At 45.8% G+C, this 19,216-nt stretch overlaps 1 protein-coding gene across 1 annotated transcript in view; it reads right to left on the bottom strand.

Annotated features, from left to right (window-relative positions):
* LOC134984896 (zinc finger protein 569-like) overlaps positions 1-18,899 on the bottom strand; it is a 105,873-nt gene extending 86,974 nt beyond the window's left edge. The window contains exon 1 of the mRNA XM_063950371.1: positions 17,749-18,899. Within this exon, the coding sequence (XP_063806441.1) occupies positions 17,749-18,861 (1,113 nt within the window). The 5' untranslated portion in view covers positions 18,862-18,899. The remainder of the gene's footprint in view (positions 1-17,748) is intronic.
* Positions 18,900-19,216: the final 317 nt, after the last annotated feature.

The following is a 19,216-nucleotide window of genomic DNA, read 5'->3' as shown; positions in this document are numbered from 1 at the left end:
AATCACATTACGATCACCAGAATGAAGAAAAAAACTTGTAATGCCGTGAGTAAAATACCTAACTTCATAGCAAACTTACTTGGCGCAGTCGCACTGCGGACGTTGCGCATGCGTACTAGCGACTAATCGCTCCGTTGCAATAAAAAAATAACAAGCGAACAACTCGGAATGACCACCAGTGTCCTTACTGAAGTTTCTGGAAGAGCAAGACTGCAGATCCTTGAAAGGAGAAATTGCAGCTAGCAAAGCAAAAGGTAATCTTCCTAGTATTCTCAAGGTACCCAACATCTAACAGAAAAGGGAAAGAAATTCATAATGCAAGCTAAAGATGCCAACTAGTATCAAGCAAGTCATATGAACATTCCTGGGCCTAGTAGGATACTGAAAAGAATGAATACCTCTAGCATCAGTCTACATGCAAGCATTAACAACACCGAAAGGGAGAGTGGGTCCACATCCTACACAGCAAAAGATGAATGAAGCAATTGAACAATTGAAAGCAGCAGTTTCCTCATCTCCAGCCCTAGGAATACCTGACTATAGAAGAAGGAGGCCATACATGGGAGTCCTTATGCAAAAATATGGACTGAAGCAAAGACCAGTGACCTACCACTCGAGCAAGCTTGACAACATTACTCAAGGGGCACCTACTGGCATCAGAGCAGTGGCAGCAGCAGCAGTCCTAGAAGAGGACAAGAGCACGGATATAGTGCTGAACCATGAGCTTATCATCCAGGTACCACATGCAGGTACAGAAAAGCTTCATCAAGCAAGAACCAAACACCTGTCAGCAGCACAGCTGACCAAGTGCAAACAATGTAACCATCAGAAGAGTTCTATAAGTGCAAACAATGTAACCATCAGAAGAGTTCTACCTTCAACCCAGCAACCCTTTTACCAGCATTAATAAAGGTGTTGAATATCAAGATTCAAAAGGAGGGAGAGAGCAAGAAGATGATGATGAGGACCAGGAAGGTGGTCCAGAAGAGCAAGATACAGACAGATCATTATGGACGCAGGACTAGAGGGATGGTGATAGTTCTAATAAAAAATACATTCCCATGATTGTGTGGCTTTACTGGAACAAGAACTACCTTATGCTTAGCATGAGCATATGTGAATGGATCAAGGTACTATGAGGATGGGATTCCTTATACAGGATATGCAGTAACCACTGAACATGAAGTTGTGGATTCAGGATACTTACCATCCCAGCACAGGATTGTGGGCCAGATATGGAAAAGCAGAGGATTCAAGGTGGCAAGTGACGAAGACATATAACATGCTTCACTGATCAGACACCGGTTCAGAGCTCTGCAAGGGCCACAGAAAAGGTTGCAGTAATGAAGATCCAGGCACACGCAAGAAACGACACTCCTGAAACAAGCTGCAACAATCTGGCAAGATGCTGAAGCCAAGAGGGTAACAAGATGCCCCCAGCAGAAAAGGCAAACCTATAGAGCAGGGCTGGCCAAACCGGTCCTCGAGATCTACCAACAGTTCATGTTTTCCAGGTCTCCTGGAGATCTGTAGAATTGTCAGTTTGGAATGAATGCAGCTCATCTTAATTAGTAATGACTACACCTGTGCACCAGCTAGGTGGTCTGGAAAATGCGAACTGTTGGTAGATCTCGAGGACCGGTTTGGCCAGCCCTGCTATAGAGTAACCATTCCAGTGCCAGACCAAATGCCTGATTATGCTACACTGATTGAACTTCAGAACCAAGCAGGAGAGGGTGAGAAAGAAGCCTGTGAAAAAAGAAAAGCAACCAAACAACCAGTGAAGGTAGCAATCTACACTACACAACCAAACAACCAGTGAAGGTAGCAGTCTACACCACACAGACAGAAGAAACAGAAGTAAAGCCTCAAATGCCTGATCTACAGAATTTGAAGAAATTTCAGGAACAAACAGGTCCTAAAGAAAAAGTAGCATGGCAGAGAAGAGGAGCCAGACAAGAAGAAGAAACTAGCTTATGGAAATTAGAAGAGCAGTTATGCTTACCCAGAAGCTTATATCCACCTACGTGTCAAGTCAGCCATAGACTCACACAACTGGAAAAGGATCAAATGGGAAATTTAGTTACTGTAAGATGGATAGCTCCAGAATTTTGTCCAGACGCAACCAAGTTTGTACGTGCCTACTGGATATGTGTAAATGTCCAATCCAGGACAGAAGATCAAGACAACCCTTGGAGCAATCCCCAAAAGTTATTTTCCATTTCAAAGACTGCAAATTGACTATATCTAACTGCCAAAGATGTATTGGTAGCCACAGACATTTTCAGTTATTGGTCAATGGCAAAAGCCACAGAAAACTCAATAGCTAGAAAATTAGTTCCAGAAGTTATTTGCAGATATGGAGTACCAGAAGTTATAGTAGCAGATAGCGGTATTCATTTCATTGAAGAAATAATGTAGTACATAAGGTATGATTTGGGAATACAACAGGCATTCCATGTGTTGTATCGTCCGCAGATTAGTGAATGTGTCACAGAAACCAGAAAGGGATGCTAAAGTGTTTATTTTTAGTACTGGTTAATAGTAGAACCATACTCAGTAAAATCATAGGTTATTTACCTTATGACATATTGTTTGATAGCATACCTAAGATAGGATGTTATTATCCACAAGAGTTACAGCATAAATATGGTTATTTGACTACATATGTAAAAAGTCTTACTGAAGAAACTGACACCTCTGTATTCTCTAGTTTTTTGCCTCTCTCCCAGTTCCAGGAGCAGAACTGAATCCCCACAAGCTTTAATCAGGAGATCGGGTGTATCTGGAAAGACACGTGAAAACGTCACTTGAGCCCAGATTTTATGGTCCATATCGAATGTTGTTGACCACGCCCACTTCTGTGAAAATTAAGGAGAGAGAGAGACTTGGGTTCCACTGCAAATTTGCTCAAGTTAAGTTTGAACAATGAAATACACAAACATGCAGAGGCTAATTGGACCTAAACTAGACAGGCCACTATGGGTCATTATATTGGGAACTTCAGTACTCATTGTAATCATAATATACTCTATATCCCTCATAGGAGAGGGCAGGGATTGGCATGTCCATCAATCCAACGTTACATACCAGTGTTTAGTATGTAAGAAGTGTGGTATCAAGGCCACTAGATCTTGTGTTAAGCAAATTAAAGTAAAGATCATGAAATCTCTAGAAGTTCAATGATACCAGTTAGTTAAGAGATGCTGGGATCACATGGGCCCACATCTGGAAAAGGAGGGTAATAGACATTTGTCCCCACTACATAGAAGCATATAGGGGTTTTAGATTTCTTTGAAGTAAATACATACTACAGTGTGACATTTTTAAAATGTGTATGAAAAGAACTCCAAGAATGTGTTATACATTTATCACTAATGGAATAGATAATGCGCAAGAAGTGGTTTAGAAATATTGCTGAAGGGTGTGGGAAAGCTTATTGGGTGGAAGAAGTAAAAGGGGGCAGCCTTGGGTACACCTCTGGGGTTCTCCTCTTATCCCCAAAATTAGAACATAAAACAAAAAGTGTGGGGTGGTGTATCCGGGGCGCCCTCCTTCTGTGGTCATAAGCTAGGACCAGAGTGATGGTAGCTTAACCAAACAAATGGTGGAAAATGCAAGAAATGTAGTATATTGGGAACATTCAAATTGTGCTTAAATGAAAGAAAGCATATCTTTCCGGTATGCTTTCTTTCATTTAAGCACAATTTGAATTTTCCTGAACATTTTGAACACCATCCATGGTAGAAGACCCCTATAAGCTTAGGAGCCAGAGCAGGGTGAAGTTTGAACCACCCTGCATCATTACCACCTGCGGCTCCTAGCTTACCAATTTGGTATGCTTTTTATTGTGTATATTGTTTTATATGTATGAGATTGTATTAAACCTGTGTAACATGTTTTAACTTGAATGTTCCCAATATACAAAATTTCTTGCATTTTCCACCATTTGTTTGGTTAAGCTACCATCACTCTGGTCCTAGCTTATGACCACAGAAGGAGGGCGCCCCAGATACACCACCCCACACTTTTTGTTTTATGGTTTAGAAATATGTCCAAGAAGTGGAAACTCAAAGGTAGGCATATGCCAACAAACATAATACCCCTAACTTCCTGGAGGGGACTTGGTAGAAAGGGAGGATGGTTTTCCTCTCCTGGGTTAATCCTGCCAATTGGTTTAATGGGATGAAATAGTTTTTTTTTATTAAAAATTGTTGGTTTAGCAATTTATATATATCTGTGTTTTAAGATGCTATTTTGTTTCCTTTCAGCTTGTAAGAAGTCTGTAAACTCAAAGATGTGAAACCTCCAAGTTTAAGAAAATACAGAAGAGCTTGGCAAGAAGGAGCCGTGAGCAGTCTATCTTAATGGATATGAAGCAAACGGTTCTTTACCTTCCGTGGGATAGAGTGACAAGCACCGTCCTATGGGAACATAGCCTTTAGCACCATTATAGCTAGACTGTTTGCCTAGACTCTTTTAGGTAGAGATTATGTTATACCTTGTAGCTCAACTGTAATGTCATATTATTATGAAAAGGAGGGCCTGAGAGAGATTTATTAAGCTTGTGCAGCTATCAGACATTTTGAATAAGTAGCAGCCATGTTGTAGTGAATAAGAAAGATGCTTTGTTAAGAAGTCATAAGAATGCTGACATTTCATAGTACATTCTGTGAGAAGCAAGGTTGTAGCTATAGTCTTGGAAATATGTTATCAGACAGTTTCTCATGATTTTAGACTTCTCCTGAAGGACACAAAGGAGAGGGCCAGCTAGAAAGGATTTCTGAGAAGGCGCATTTTGTTTTACTCTGTGACGTGTATCAAGTTTCCATGCAAGTAACTTTTTGCTATATAATGCTTTGCTGAATAAACGAGCTTCAGTCTCATCTTGCCGACATATCCCTGTGTGTTGTCTGCTTCCTGGGATTCCCAATGCATTGGTAAACAAACGGTATCGAACAGACAATTGAAGGGACTTGATAGAAGGAGGCTTATCTCTGACACCTGCAGTAAAACAGTTAGTGTGCAACAAAGGCGCGTGCAAAAAATGAGGGCCGTGGCTTCATAGGGGAGGGGTGTGCCCACAGTTGTTCCCTATAGTAGCTGTGCCCCCAGTAGATTTGCCCCAAGTAGCTGTGCGACCCAGTTGATATGCGCCCAGTAGCTGGGCCCCCAGTAGATTTGCTCCAAGTAGTTGTGCCCCCCAGTTGATTTTCCCCCAGTAGACATGCCCCCAGTAGATTTGCGACGAGTAGATTTGCCCCAGTAGTTATGCCCCCTGTCACTGTGCCCCCAGTAGTTGTGTCACTTAGTAGCCGCTTACAAACACACACATAAAAAAATACTTACCACTGCCCCGCTCCTGTTTCCCAACTGCTGCTGCTGCTACATCCATCTGGCCTCCTGTGGCTCCTCTCTATGGGAGAGATGTCATGATGTCTCTCCCATAGCAGCGCCACACAGACACTAGAGGTCAATAATGACCTCTAGCGTCTGACAGGTGCACCGCCTGCAGCAGACGCCCACACAGCCCACGGCATCTGCTGCAGCCGGGGAGCAAGGTGCGGGTAGGCGGCGGGCACCTGCAGGGTGACTGTGGCCGCAGCACTGCTTGCCAGCACCAAGAACCGCAGGCACTGCTTGCTAGCACCAAGAACCGCTCCTGATCACAGAATATGTGTACTAAATATTCAGATAGCAGAACACTTGCTCTTAACTAACACTGTCTAACATAACCTGTAGAATACGTAAGTGTCCTGTAAATGCACAGCACTGATGAGACAGGCGGATTACAGAGGAGACAGAGCCCAGCAGTCCCAGGACAATCTCACTACATTGATTATGAAATGTTTGGAGAGAATTGTTCTGGCCCATCTGAAAAGCGTTCTACCATTGAGATTTGACCCCAATCAGTTTGCCTATCGTCCGAACAGATCACCTGAAGACTCAGCTCTTCTGGTGCTTCACAGGGTACTCTGTCACCTTGAAAACAGAGACTCCTATGCTAGACTGTTATTCGTGGATTACAGTTCTGCCTTTAACAGGGTAATGCCGGCGGTGTTAATAAATAAGATTTTAGAGATCGGATATGACATGGCCATATGCAATTGGCTGTTGGATTTCCTGACGGATCGCCCGCAGTCAGACTGGGCTCTGACTTGTCTTTGGAATTGGTATTAAATGTAGGGGTTCCGCAGGGTTGTGTTTTAAGCCCCTTTTTATACTCCTTGTATACCTCCGACTGTGAGTCTAATTCGGAACAATCTCTGTGATAAAGTCTGCGGATGACACCACTTTAGTGGGTTTGATAACTAGCGGAGATGAGAGTGGTTACAGAGAGGAAGTGAGAAGGCTCGCTGAGTGGGGGGTAAATAATAACCTGTTATTAAATGGTAAGAAAACTAAGCAGGTTGTGATAGACTTCAGGAAATCTAAGAAAACCAGCATTTTGCCCATTGATATTGAATGGTGAGGAGGTGAACAGGGTTACCAATGTGAAATTCTTGGGGATTACATTTACAGAGGATTTATCATGGTCTTTACACATCACGTCTGTGGTCGGGAACGCTCAGCAGCGTCTTTTTTTCTTACGGAAGCTCCGAGCAGCAGGTCTGCAGCAATCGACTCTTGTTAACTTCTACCGCTGCGTGATTGAGAGCTTGCTGGCGTACGCGATCACGGTGTAGTATGGTAATGCCAAGTGTTCTGATCTTGTTGCCTTGGATAGAGTGATTATATCTGCTGAGAGGATCATTGGCCAACCTTTGCCTAGGAGGCAATTAAGATGATTGAAGATAGGGGTCATCCTTGTAATGTGGTTTTTCCATCTTGCCATCGGGGAGACGTTATAGGTGTTTAGGATGTCGAACCAGCAGGTTGAGGAATAGCTTCTTCCCCTCTGTGATTATTGGCTTGAATTCTCAGCTTTGCTAATTTTATTTATGACAAAAAAACTGTATGTACTTCCACTATACATGTTCATGCTATAGTGACAATAAATTATTCTTATCAGCGCCACTCTGTGTAATGACGCCCAAACGCTGATAGGCAGAGGGAGAGGGAGGGATGCAGCTCCAGGGTGGGAACATCTGCTGTAGATGGCGCCTGGGGCTGGGGGAGGGGCTACAGGTCAGAGCCTTATCCCCTCTGCTGGACTTCACCACCAGGTACTGTGGAGCCTAATATAAAAGGATTTGAATAAATCCGACCTGTGCCCCATGCCCCGGTGGATATAGTGGGGCCCTGCCCGGCCACAGTGTCCATGCCAGCGTCACGGTCCATCTCCTAAGACCGCGACCGGATCACGATTTCGGCGGGTCCCACCTGGGGGACCCTCTTACCTCCTCCCCCAGGAGAGCAGCAGCGCTGTGTGTGCCTGATGGGAACCGGTGCGCATCCGCTGTAAGTACCCGGGAATTAGGCTGCGGGAGCATGCAGCGCTGTGGAGGGAGGTGATTGAGTCACAGCACAGAATATCAGACTGACATTACTAGTGCTGTGACCCTTGAAGTCTTCTAAAAGCTCTTTGTCAGGTCTGTCTAGCGCAGCCCCACCTGTTAGTGACCTGCACTGCAGGCACCAACTTACAAACTGAGCTCCAGTGCCTGGAGGCGGGGCTATAGAGGAGGCGGTGCATCCTGGGAACAGTCAAAGTTTTAGCCTGCTGGTGCCTCGGATCAAGATCCAACTCTACACCCCGATGTTATTCCCTGTGCCTATACCAGTGTACCCCGCTGCAGAAATACTTTTACTGACAAACACGGCTATTAACCAAACTGCACCAAAATACATCTCTTCACTCATCTCAAAATTTTTACCTACCCGACCTCTCTGCTCTGCACAAGATCTGCGTCTCTCATCCACACACATTACTTGTTCACACTCAGGGGTGCCGGAATGGGGGGGCAAGGGGGCAACTCACTCCCCCCAAACATGGGAGAGGCGTTAATACTGGGGCAGAGGAGCGACGGGCAGCTAGGTGTGACGCACATGTGTACTAGCGCCTCTGCCCCCGCTCATGCTGGCACTGGGAGTGCTGTGGTTGGACACCTCCTTGCGCATCTGCGGACAGCTCTGTATCCTCCTCAGTGCTGATTAAGGGGGGTCCCAGGGGGTAAGTACCCTGGGCCCTACTCTCTAAGAGCCCCCCGGAGCTGCTGTATAGGGATCATCCAGCAGACTCCCAGCAGCAGCAGCGGAAGCTGCTGTTGGAGTTGCTGCTGATGGTGGAGCCTGGCGGAAAGGAGAATCATCCCGATGCCGGCCCTGTACCCGCCGCGGGAGGCAGCGATGTGATCCGGTGCTACTGCAGCACCGGTGACTACAAGAAGACGCTGGCGCTGTGCATTTGACATTGGGGCTGTGGAGGAGGAGCGCGGGAAGCTGCCTGACTTTGGGTGCACTCCAGTCAGCAGAGGTCAGTGTATGAGGACACGGGGGAGGGGGGTTCATTAAATATATTCTATAAGTGATAGTGAGTGCTGTTAATGAAATATATACAAGGTGGGGAGGAGGTGGGATCATTAAATATTTAATCTGTGGGGGATCATATGTAAGAGATGGGGTGTTCGTTAGGGGGCTGATGTGCTGAGAGTGTGTGTGTGAAGTCCATATGTGTGTGCGTGTATATATATATATATATATATACACACACACATATGTGGACTTGGACAGACTTTACAGACACACGTATATATAATAGGAAGACGTGGGCACATATAGGGGGTCATTCCGAGTTGATTGTAGCAGCTACGATCATTCACACTGACATGTGGGGGGACGCCGTATGTTAGCCCCCCCTCCCCTCCACAGAAGTGCAGAGGTGTCACACAGCGGCGATGCCTTTGCACTTCAAGAGCAGCTCCCGACCAGCGCAGATTTAGCGTGCTGGCCCGGAGCTACTCATCGCTCCCCAGCCCGCATCGGCTGCATGTGACGTCACACAGCCACCGCGGCCTGCCCCTGCAACGGTCAACGCTGCTCCCGCCCAGCGACCGCCTCAGCCTCAGAGGTGATCGCTAGGCAACGACGGCTGCCATGCACCAGCACACTGTGGTACCGGCGCATGCGCAGTTCTGACCCGATCGCTGCGCTGCAACAAACTGCAGCGAGCGATTGGGTCGGAATGACCCCCATAGTACACATAATAGAATATATATATATATATATATGCATAAAGATGACCGCTTGCCCTCTGTAGACACCCTATATTTCTATGTTTCGGCCTTGCGCCCATTATCAATCAAAATATTGTGCCTGCCGATGGATGCAAGACCGAAATGTATGAATAAAGGACTTTTTTAAACTGTTAACAAGTCTGCAGATTGCAAACTGTCATCTCTATGCCCTAGGAGGGCACCGTAGCAAGTATACCTGTCACCACTTGTGAGTGCCAGACTCATGGAGCTGGTTTTATATAGCGCTAGAAGGCTTCTGTGGTCCTTTAGCTTCTGAATAGTCCGTGAGTGCTGCCAATTTTTGTTTATATATATATATATATATATATATATATATATATATATATCCTGCAAATGCCCGCAGGGTGTCTCTGTGAAAAATCGAATAGGGGAAGCCAGATGATGGAGAACTGGCGGCAGATGCTTCCCGACCAGATATCATGCACAAGAACCTGCTGCTGGTGGTGCTCTGCCTGATGTTTGGCGTGGAGGTCAGCTTTAAAGTTGACACAAAGATGTCATTTACCTGCTGAACCTCTGTCATCTAGTCACCATGTTGCAGTTACTAATAATAGCAATGCCCCCACACATCTTCCTGTCATATACCTGCTGAACCTCTGTCATCTAGTCACCATGTTACAGTTACTAATAATAGCAATGCCCCCACACATCTTCCTGTCATATACCTGCTGAACCTCTGTCATCTAGTCACCATGTTGCAGTTACTAATAATAGCAATGCCCCCACACATCTTCCTGTCATATACCTGTTGAACCTCTGTCATCTAGTCACCATGTTGCAGTTACTAATAATAGCAATGCCCCCACACATCTTCCTGTCATATACCTGCTGAACCTCTGTCATCTAGTCACCATGTTGCAGTTACTAATAATAGCAATGCCCCCACACATCTTCCTGTCATATACCTGCTGAACCTCTGTCATCTAGTCACCATGTTGCAGTTACTAATAATAGCAATGCCCCCACACATCTTCCTGTCATATACCTGTTGAACCCGTCTGTGTTTACAGGTTGGGGCTGATATGCCGGTGTTCCCAATAGTTAGAATCCCGACGGGAAAAAAAGTATGTTTACCCTACCCCTCAACCCTCCCTTTTAGCAGCCTAATCCTAACCCATAACCCCCCCAACCTGCTGCAGCCTAACTCTAACCCTCCCCAATGGTGCCTATACCTAACCCCACTCCCCAAGCCTAACCCTCCCCACCCCGCAGCCTAATCCTCCCCAGGGGTGTCTAACCCTAACCTCCCCTTCCCGCAGCCTAACCCTCCCCAGCGGTGCCTAACCCTAACCCCCCCCCTTCCCACAGCCTAAACCTAACCCCCCCTCGCAACCTAAACCTAACCTCCTCCAACCCCCACTTTCACCCTCTGCAGCTTACTTCTCCGGGGGCCCACCACACAGACATCCAGGATCATGGCGGTCCGTATTCCGGCACCGGGATTGTAATCTTATTCGGAATACCAACACTAGCATTCCAAGCAGTGTCGGACTCCAGTGTAGGTATTTACACTGTCAGGATCCTCACCGGATCCCGTGCTTACCATGTTGCTGATCATGCTAATAATCATAATGATGCACCGACACGTATGACCGGAGACAGTGTACGTCTGAGCTTCCGATGACGTACGTTTCATGTTTGCTTGATCACATTGGTGCCTGGGTTTTAAAATGATATACTTGGTTATAGGAAAACATTTCCTCTCAATACCAATATTATTACACAAGTGCTGAATTGTACATATATGTTTCTTTGTGCCTGTGAGAGCGATCCCACAGTTATACATTATAGGTAGTAACACTGTCTTAACGTGTGATCCGCTACGGGTAGTAACAAAGTCGTCATTGTAAGACATAGTGGTTACCAGAAAAGGCCACTTAGGTTGTATGCAGTAGTAACGCTCTGCAGGGAGCACTAAGGTTGTATGTAGTAGTAACGCTCTGCAGGGAGCACTTAGGTTGTATGCAGTAGTAACGCTCTGCAGGGAGCACTTAGGTTGTATGTAGTAGTAACGCTCTGCAGGGAGCACTTAGGTTGTATGCAGTAGTAACGCTCTACAGGGAGCACTTAGGTTGTATGCAGTAGTAGCGCTCTGCAGGGAGCACTTAGGTTGTATGCTGTAGTAACGCTCTGCAGGGAGCACTTACGTTGTATGCAGTAGTAACGCTCTGCAGGGAGCACTTAGGTTGTATGCAGTAGTAACGCTCTGCAGGGAGCACTTAGATTGTATGCAGTAGTAACACTCTGCGGGGAGTACTTAGGTTGTAAGCAGTAGTAACACTCTGCAGGGAGCACTTAGGTTGTATGCAGTAGTAACCCTCTGCAGGGAGCACTTAGGTTGTATGCAGTAGTAACGCTCTGCAGGGAGCACTTAGGTTGTATGCAGTAGTAACGCTCTGCAGGGAGCACTTAGTTTGTATGCAGTAGTAACCCTCTGCAGGGAGCACTTAGGTTGTATGCAGTAGTAACGCTCTGCAGGGAGCACTTAGGTTGTATGCAGTAGTAACGCTCTGCAGGGAGCACTTAGGTTGCATGCAGTAGTAACGCTCTGCAGGGAGCACTCTTAGCTTGTATGCAGTAGTAACGCTCTGCAGGCAGCACTTAGGTTGTATGCAGTAGTAACGCTCTGCAGGGAGCACTTAGGTTGTATGCAGTAGTAACCCTCTGCAGGGAGCACTTAGGTTATATGCAGTAGTAACACTGCAGGGAGCACTTAGGTTGTATGCAGTAGTAACGCTCTGCAGGGAGCACTTAGGTTGTATGCAGTAGTAACGCTCTGCAGGGAGCACTTAGGTTGTATGCAGTAGTAACGCTCTGCAGGGAGCACTTAGGTTGTATGCAGTAGTAACGCTCTGCAGGGAGCACTTAGGTTGTATGCAGTAGTAACACTCTTCAGGGAGCACTTAGGTTGTATGCAGTAGTAACGCTCTGCAGGGAGCACTTAGGTTGTATGCAGTAGTAACGCTCTGCAAGGAGCACTTAGGTTGTATGCAGTAGTAACGCTCTGCAGGGAGCACTTAGGTTGTATGCAGTAGTGACGCTCTGCATGGAGCACTTAGGGTGTATGCAGTAGTAACACTGCAGGGAGCACTTAGGTTGTATGCAGTAGTAACGCTCTGCAGGGAGCACTTAGGTTGTATGCAGTAGTAACGCTCTGCAGGGAGCACTTAGGTTGTATGCAGTAGTAATGCTCTGCAGGGAGCACTTAGGTTGTATGCAGTAGTAACACTCTGCAGGGAGCACTTAGGTTGTATGCAGTAGTAACGCTCTGCAGGGAGCACTTAGGTTGTATGCAGTAGTAACGCTCTGCAGGGAGCACTTAGGTTGTATGCAGTAGTAACGCTCTGCAGGGAGCACTTAGGTTGTATGCAGTAGTAACGCTCTGCAGGGAGCACTTAGGTTGTATGCAGTAGTAACGCTCTGCAGGGAGCACTTAGGTTGTATGCAGTAGTAACGCTCTGCAGGGAGCACTTAGGTTGTATGCAGTAGTAACCCTCTGCGGGGAGCACTTAGGTTGTATTCAGTAGTAACGCTCTGCAGGGAGCACTTAGGTTGTATGCAGTAGTGACGCTCTGCATGGAGCACTTAGGGTGTATGCAGTAGTAACGCTCTGCAGGGAGCACTTAGGTTGTATGCAGTAGTAACACTGCAGGGAGCACTTAGGTTGTATGCAGTAGTAACGCTCTGCAGGGAGCACTTAGGTTGTATGCAGTAGTAACACTCTGCAGGGAGCACTTAGGTTGTATGCAGTAGTAACGCTCTGCAGGGAGCACTTAGGTTGTATGCAGTAGTAACGCTCTGCAGGGAGCACTTAGGTTGTATGCAGTAGTAACGCTCTGCAGGGAGCTCTTAGGTTGTATGCAGTAGTAACGCTCTGCAGGGAGCACTTAGGTTGTATGCAGTAGTAACACTCTTCAGGGAGCACTTAGGTTGTATGCAGTAGTAACGCTCTGCAGGGAGCACTTAGTTTGTATGCAGTAGTAACGCTCTGCAAGGAGCACTTAGGTTGTATGCAGTAGTAACGCTCTGCAGGGAGCACTTAGGTTGTATGCAGTAGTGACGCTCTGCATGGAGCACTTAGGGTGTATGCAGTAGTAACGCTCTGCAGGGAGCACTTAGGTTGTATGCAGTAGTAACACTGCAGGGAGCACTTAGGTTGTATGCAGTAGTAACGCTCTGCAGGGAGCACTTAGGTTGTATGCAGTAGTAACCCTCTGCAGGGAGCACTTAGGTTGTATGCAGTAGTAATGATCTGCAGGGAGCACTTAGGTTGTATGCAGTAGTAACGCTCTGCAGGGAGCACTTAGGTTGTATGCAGTAGTAACACTGCAGAGAGCACTTAGGTTGTATGCAGTAGTAACGCTCTGCAGGGAGCACTTAGGTTGTATGCAGTAGTAACGCTCTGCAGGGAGCACTTAGGTTGTATGCAGTAATAACGCTCTGCAGGGAGCACTTAGGTTGTATGCAGTAGTAACACTCTGCAGGGAGCACTTAGGTTGTATGTAGTAGTAACGCTCTGCAGGGGACACTTAGGTTGTATGCAGTAGTAACGCTCTGCAGGGGGCACTTAGGTTGTATTCAGTAGTAACGCTCTGCATGGAGCACTTAGGTTGTATGCAGTAGTAACCCTCTGCAGGGAGCACTTAGGTTGTATGCAGTAGTGACGCTCTGCAGGGAGCACTAAGGTTGTATGCAGTAGTAACGCTCTGCAGGGAGCACTTAGGTTGTATGCAGTAGTGACGCTCTGCAGGGAGCACTAAGGTTGTATGCAGTAGTAACGCTCTGCAGGGAGCACTTAGGTTGTATGCAGTAGTAACGCTCTGCATGGAGCACTTAGGTTGTATGCAGTAGTAACGCTCTGCAGGGAACAATTAGGTTGTATGCAGTAGTAACGCTCTGCAGGGAGCACTTAAGTTGTATGCAGTAGTAACGATCTGCAGGGAGCACTTAGGTTGTATGCAGGAGTAACGCTCTGCAGGAGCACTAAGGTTGTATGCAGTAGTAACGCTCTGCAGGGAGCACTTAGGTTGTATGCAGTAGTAACGCTCAGCAGGGAGCACTTAGGTTGTATGCAGTAGTGACGCTCTGCAGGGAGCACTTAGGTTGTATGCAGTAGTAACGATCTGCAGGGAGCACGTAGGTTGTATGCAGTAGTAACGCTCTGCATGGAGCACTTAGGTTGTATGCAGTAGTGACGCTCTGCAGGGAGCAATTAGGTTGTATGCAGTAGTAACGCTCTGCAGGGAGCAGCTGTAAAACAGTTTTTTTCTGAGATCACAATCCCGTTGTGAAAGGATCTCATAAATTTGATAAATAAAACCTGTGTTTAAATCCCTTTTATATTTCACTTGCTTATATCAGTTATTGCTCTACCCATATACCCATACATAGGTAGTGTTGGTATATAAATTATTTTATATCTTTCATTCATTTTTTGTCTCTCCAGGCTGACAATCAATTGCCTTATGTCATGCCTATTGAAAAATCTATCTTAAATAAAAATAATAAAAGTTATGTTTTAATTTATTCATGAAACATAAAGAACAAAGAGTGCGCCACACATTAAGGTTTCTTTAGATATAAGCCCACTAGCGTTTTTTTCTAAACCCCCTAACCAGTCATTGCAATTTGCTTAATGGCGCACCTCCAACCAGATTGGCTAATCTTTGGTATTAATACTTTCGGATTATTCCCTCTATTGGTTGGTTCCTACATAGAAGGATCATAAAACAATTATCATTTGGGCCTGTGCATAGTCCCTCAGACTTAACGTCTTCCCTGGAAATACTTGTGGATGGAGCCCTTCATTCGCTTTGCCAGGATTCAAGGGTGGTCAATCTGTTGAAATCAGAGAACTACATTTTGGCCACTGTGCTCGATCCTAGGTTTAAAGCCTACGTTATATCTCTCTTTCCGGACACAAGTCTGCAGAGGTGGAAAGACCTGCTGGTGAGAAAATTGTCAACTCAAGTGGAACGTGACCCGTCAACAGCTCCTCCTTAATTTTCTCCAGCAACTGGGGCTGCGAGGAAAAGGATAACATTTCCGAGCCCACCCGCTGGACACAAAAGTAATACTACAAGTGACACATTAACAGGAAATAGTTTCTGTCACCATAGCGACAATTATCTGGAAATAAGATAACACACTGACACATAAAAAGACTCAACGGAAATCTTTTGTTTTTAAACAACTTTATTTCATATCTTTAATACACAGATTTTTCTCTATATTTTACACTTAAAAAATACTTTACTCTGCACAACATGGATAAAATGTCCTTTAAATCACAGAAACAATTCCAGTTACATTATAGTATTGCAGGTAAGTAAAACAGATACATATCAGGAGAGACAAAACTCTATGGGGGTCATTCAGACCCAGCCGCAATAGCAGCCTGCAGCAGTTTGCTGGTGGTGACAAAATGCACGTGCGCAGCGGCCGCGCAGACACACATTGTGGCCGCATCCCTCAGGGGTGAACGCGGGCAGGCGAGGACCATTTTCCAGGGGCTGCATGATGTCACATCTGCGATCATCTCTGATTACCCCCTATAAGCTTCCAGAGTGCACCTCATATCTCATCTTTTCCAAGTTACTACAAATGATATGAGATCGGTAGCAGCACTACTTTCAGGAGTATTACACAGAACACACATAAAGGCTGACAAAGCAAATAACAGTAACACATACAAGGGATTAATTAGAAATAAGGAATCATAATAATCATTAAGTCTAATTAGCAACTGGTTCTGTGCGGGACCCATACTCCTCTTTACTGTCTCCAGCAGCCCCTGGTACTGCACTGCGGCCATCTGCCCTGTCTCCCACTACTTCCACCCGCCCCGTCTCCCCCCACTACTGCCACCCACCCTGTCTCCCCCCACTACTGCCACCCTCCCTGTCTCCCCCCCACTACTGCCATCCACCCCGTCTCCTCCCAGTACTGACACCACCCTGTCTCCCCCCACTACTGTCACTGCCGTCTTCCCCACTACTGCCACCGCCCCATCTCCCTCCCCAAATGCCACCCACCCTGTCCTCCCCCACTACTGCCAGTGCCCTGTCTCCCCCCACTACTGCCACCCACCCTGTCCTCCCCCACTACTACCACTGCCCTGTCTCCCCTCTGACACCTTAGCGCTGCTTGGGGACAATATTACCCACAGACAGTGCCTCCGGCAGCCCCCGCTACAGCACTAGTGCCACCACCCTGTCTTCCTCCTGACCTCTCAGCAGTGCTTGGGGATTCTTGGTACTGCTGGTAACAGTCCTTCATCTGCAGATGGAAGTAAGCAAGCAGGGCAGTAAGGAGGTAGAAGTTGCTTCTGGTACCATGGACCCTGGTCATGTAGGGCTGGGAGAGTCAGTAAGATTATGTAATAGAGTCACCATCTTACAGGCAGCCGGTGAAGGGAGCAGAGAATGGGTGTTATGTGGCAGGAACGGGCTGGTTAGGTAACAGCCCGGCTGCTGCATTCTGTACAAGCTACAAGCGGTGCTATTCTTTTGCTGGGAGACCCAGGTAGAGGACATTGCAGTAGTCTATGGGGTATATGCAATTCCGGGCGAATTGCGGCACATTTTCACCCATTTTTAAATTCGACACAATTCGACCGTCGGAATTCGACATATTCAATAAAAAATGAATTTGACAGTCCCGCTGTCAAAAAACGGGCGATTTGACGGATTTTGATTAGATTTTTAAAAATGTTTAAAAAACGGGAAAAAACCCGGAAAAAAATTGCGTGGGGTCCCCCCTCCTAAGCATAACCAGCTTTGGGCTCTTTGGGCCGGTCCTGGTTGCCAAAATACGGTGAAAAAAGGACAGGGGATCCCCCGTATTTTAACAACCAGCACCGGGCTCTGCGCCTGGTCCTGGTGCAAAAAATACAGGTCACACGTATTTTTTGTACCAGCACCGGGCTCCACTAGCTGGACAGATAATGCCACAGCCGGGGGTCACTTTTATACAGCGCCCTGTGGCCGTGGCATTGTATGTATGACTGTAGGTAGATCTTCTGAGGGAAATAAGTGCTGGAGTCTGGCTATGTTCCTCAGATGAGGATCTGATTGTGGCTGATACCTGATGTGTAAGTGTCACTACACCATCCATTACACCAAGATTCCACACATGATCAACATTTTGTAAATCTGAACCCCCAAGCAAAAGTCTGGTTAGTTTGCAAAGCTGAGCTGTAGCCCTGCTCTTTGTTGGTGAGCTTTTACCATATAGACCTGTTTCACCAGGACTGAGTCACAGCCAACTGGCATCACCCACACCTGGAGCTCAGCGAGACCATTTAGGATTGGTACTGGGTTCTCAATACCTGGAGCAAAAGACAGGTGATCTGCATAGCAGTGGTAGATGAGGGCATGACATCTGATTATTTTACCCAGTGGTAGCATGTATATTGCAAAAAGCATAGGAGATAGGATAAGAACCTTGAAGAACAACACATGGCAATGATGAGTATACTCCAGAAGATTAAAATGGTTCCTCAACTGAGTGATGTCTATTGTGTGCAACAAGAGCTGATTTATTTCTCAGAGTATGGAAATGGCCTCTCACCTGTGTGAGTTCGCTGATGTCTAACAAGATGTGATTTTTGTGTATAACATTTCCCACACTCAGAGCAAGAAAATGGCTTCTCACCTGTGTGACTTCTCTGGTGTTTAACAAGATGTGATTTGTGTGCAAAACCTTTCCCACACTCAGAACATGGAAATGGGTTCTCACCTGTGTGAGTTCGCTGATGTGTAACAAGATATGATTTCTGTGTAAAACATTTCCCACACTCAGAACATGGAAATGGGTTCTCACCTGTGTGACTTCTGTGATGTATAACAAGATGTGGTTTTTGTGTAAAACATTTCCCACACTCAGAGCAAGAAAACAGCTTCTCACCTGTGTGACTTCTGTGATGTATAACAAGATTTGATTTGTTTGCAAAACATTTCCCACACTCAGAGCATAGAAATGGCTTCTCACCTGTGTGAGTTTGCTGGTGTGTACCAAGATATGATTTCCGTGTAAAACATTTCCCACACTCAGAACATGGAAATGGCTTCTCACCTGTGTGACTTCTCTGATGTTTAACAAGATCTGATTTGTTTGCAAAACCTTTCCCACACTCAGAGCAAAGAAATGGCTTCTCACCTGTGTGAGTTCGCTGATGTGTAACAAGATATGATTTCCGTGTAAAACATTTCCCACACTCAGAACATGAAAATGGCTTCTCACCTGTGTGACTTCTCTGATGTTTAATAAGATCTGATTTGCTTGCAAAACATTTTCCACACTCAGAACATGGAAATGGCTTCTCACCTGTGTGACTTCTCTGATGTATAACAAGATCTGATTTGTATGTAAAACATTTCTCACACTCAGTACATATCAGTGGCCTCTCACCTGCCTTACCTGTGTGTGGGTTAATAGGCTTTGTGTTCTGTGTAAAACATTTGGCATCTATAGCACAGGGAAACTCTGTATCTACTGTCAGAGCTGTAACAGATGCACCAATATCAGAGTGATCAGGAGAACATTTCCCAGGATCAGAGGGACCAGCTGATAGAGCTGGATGTATAATTGGGGTAATGGGGTTAGCTCCTGGAGAATCCTGTCTACTGTCATTATCTTTTATGTCACAATCCGGGGATAACATTAGATGTCCTTCTGAGATATTCCTGCTTGTGTGTCCATCTGCTGGAAATAAAATACATTATGGAAATGTGACATTTTCTGTAACAATATTAATCTTGTAAACAATAGGAGAAGACAACTCGCTGGGACACTTAATTGTAAATGTGTGTGTATAATAAAACATAACTTTTAATGAAGGCTTTATAATATTGTGTCTCAAACTATCATTGTGTCCACCCTCCTGAGAACACACAATAACATATGTAATATTATAATAAGACTTAGATATATCTCTCTCTTGTACTGGTAACTAACCATGAAGTATAAATGGAGATGTAGTCACTCGCCAAGTCCTATGTCAGCACCAATGTAAAACA

Source organism: Pseudophryne corroboree (assembly GCF_028390025.1).
Source record: "Pseudophryne corroboree isolate aPseCor3 chromosome 3 unlocalized genomic scaffold, aPseCor3.hap2 SUPER_3_unloc_9, whole genome shotgun sequence".
Classification (NCBI taxonomy): Eukaryota; Metazoa; Chordata; class Amphibia; order Anura; family Myobatrachidae; genus Pseudophryne; species Pseudophryne corroboree.
This window is presented reverse-complemented; position numbering and strand designations above follow the sequence as displayed.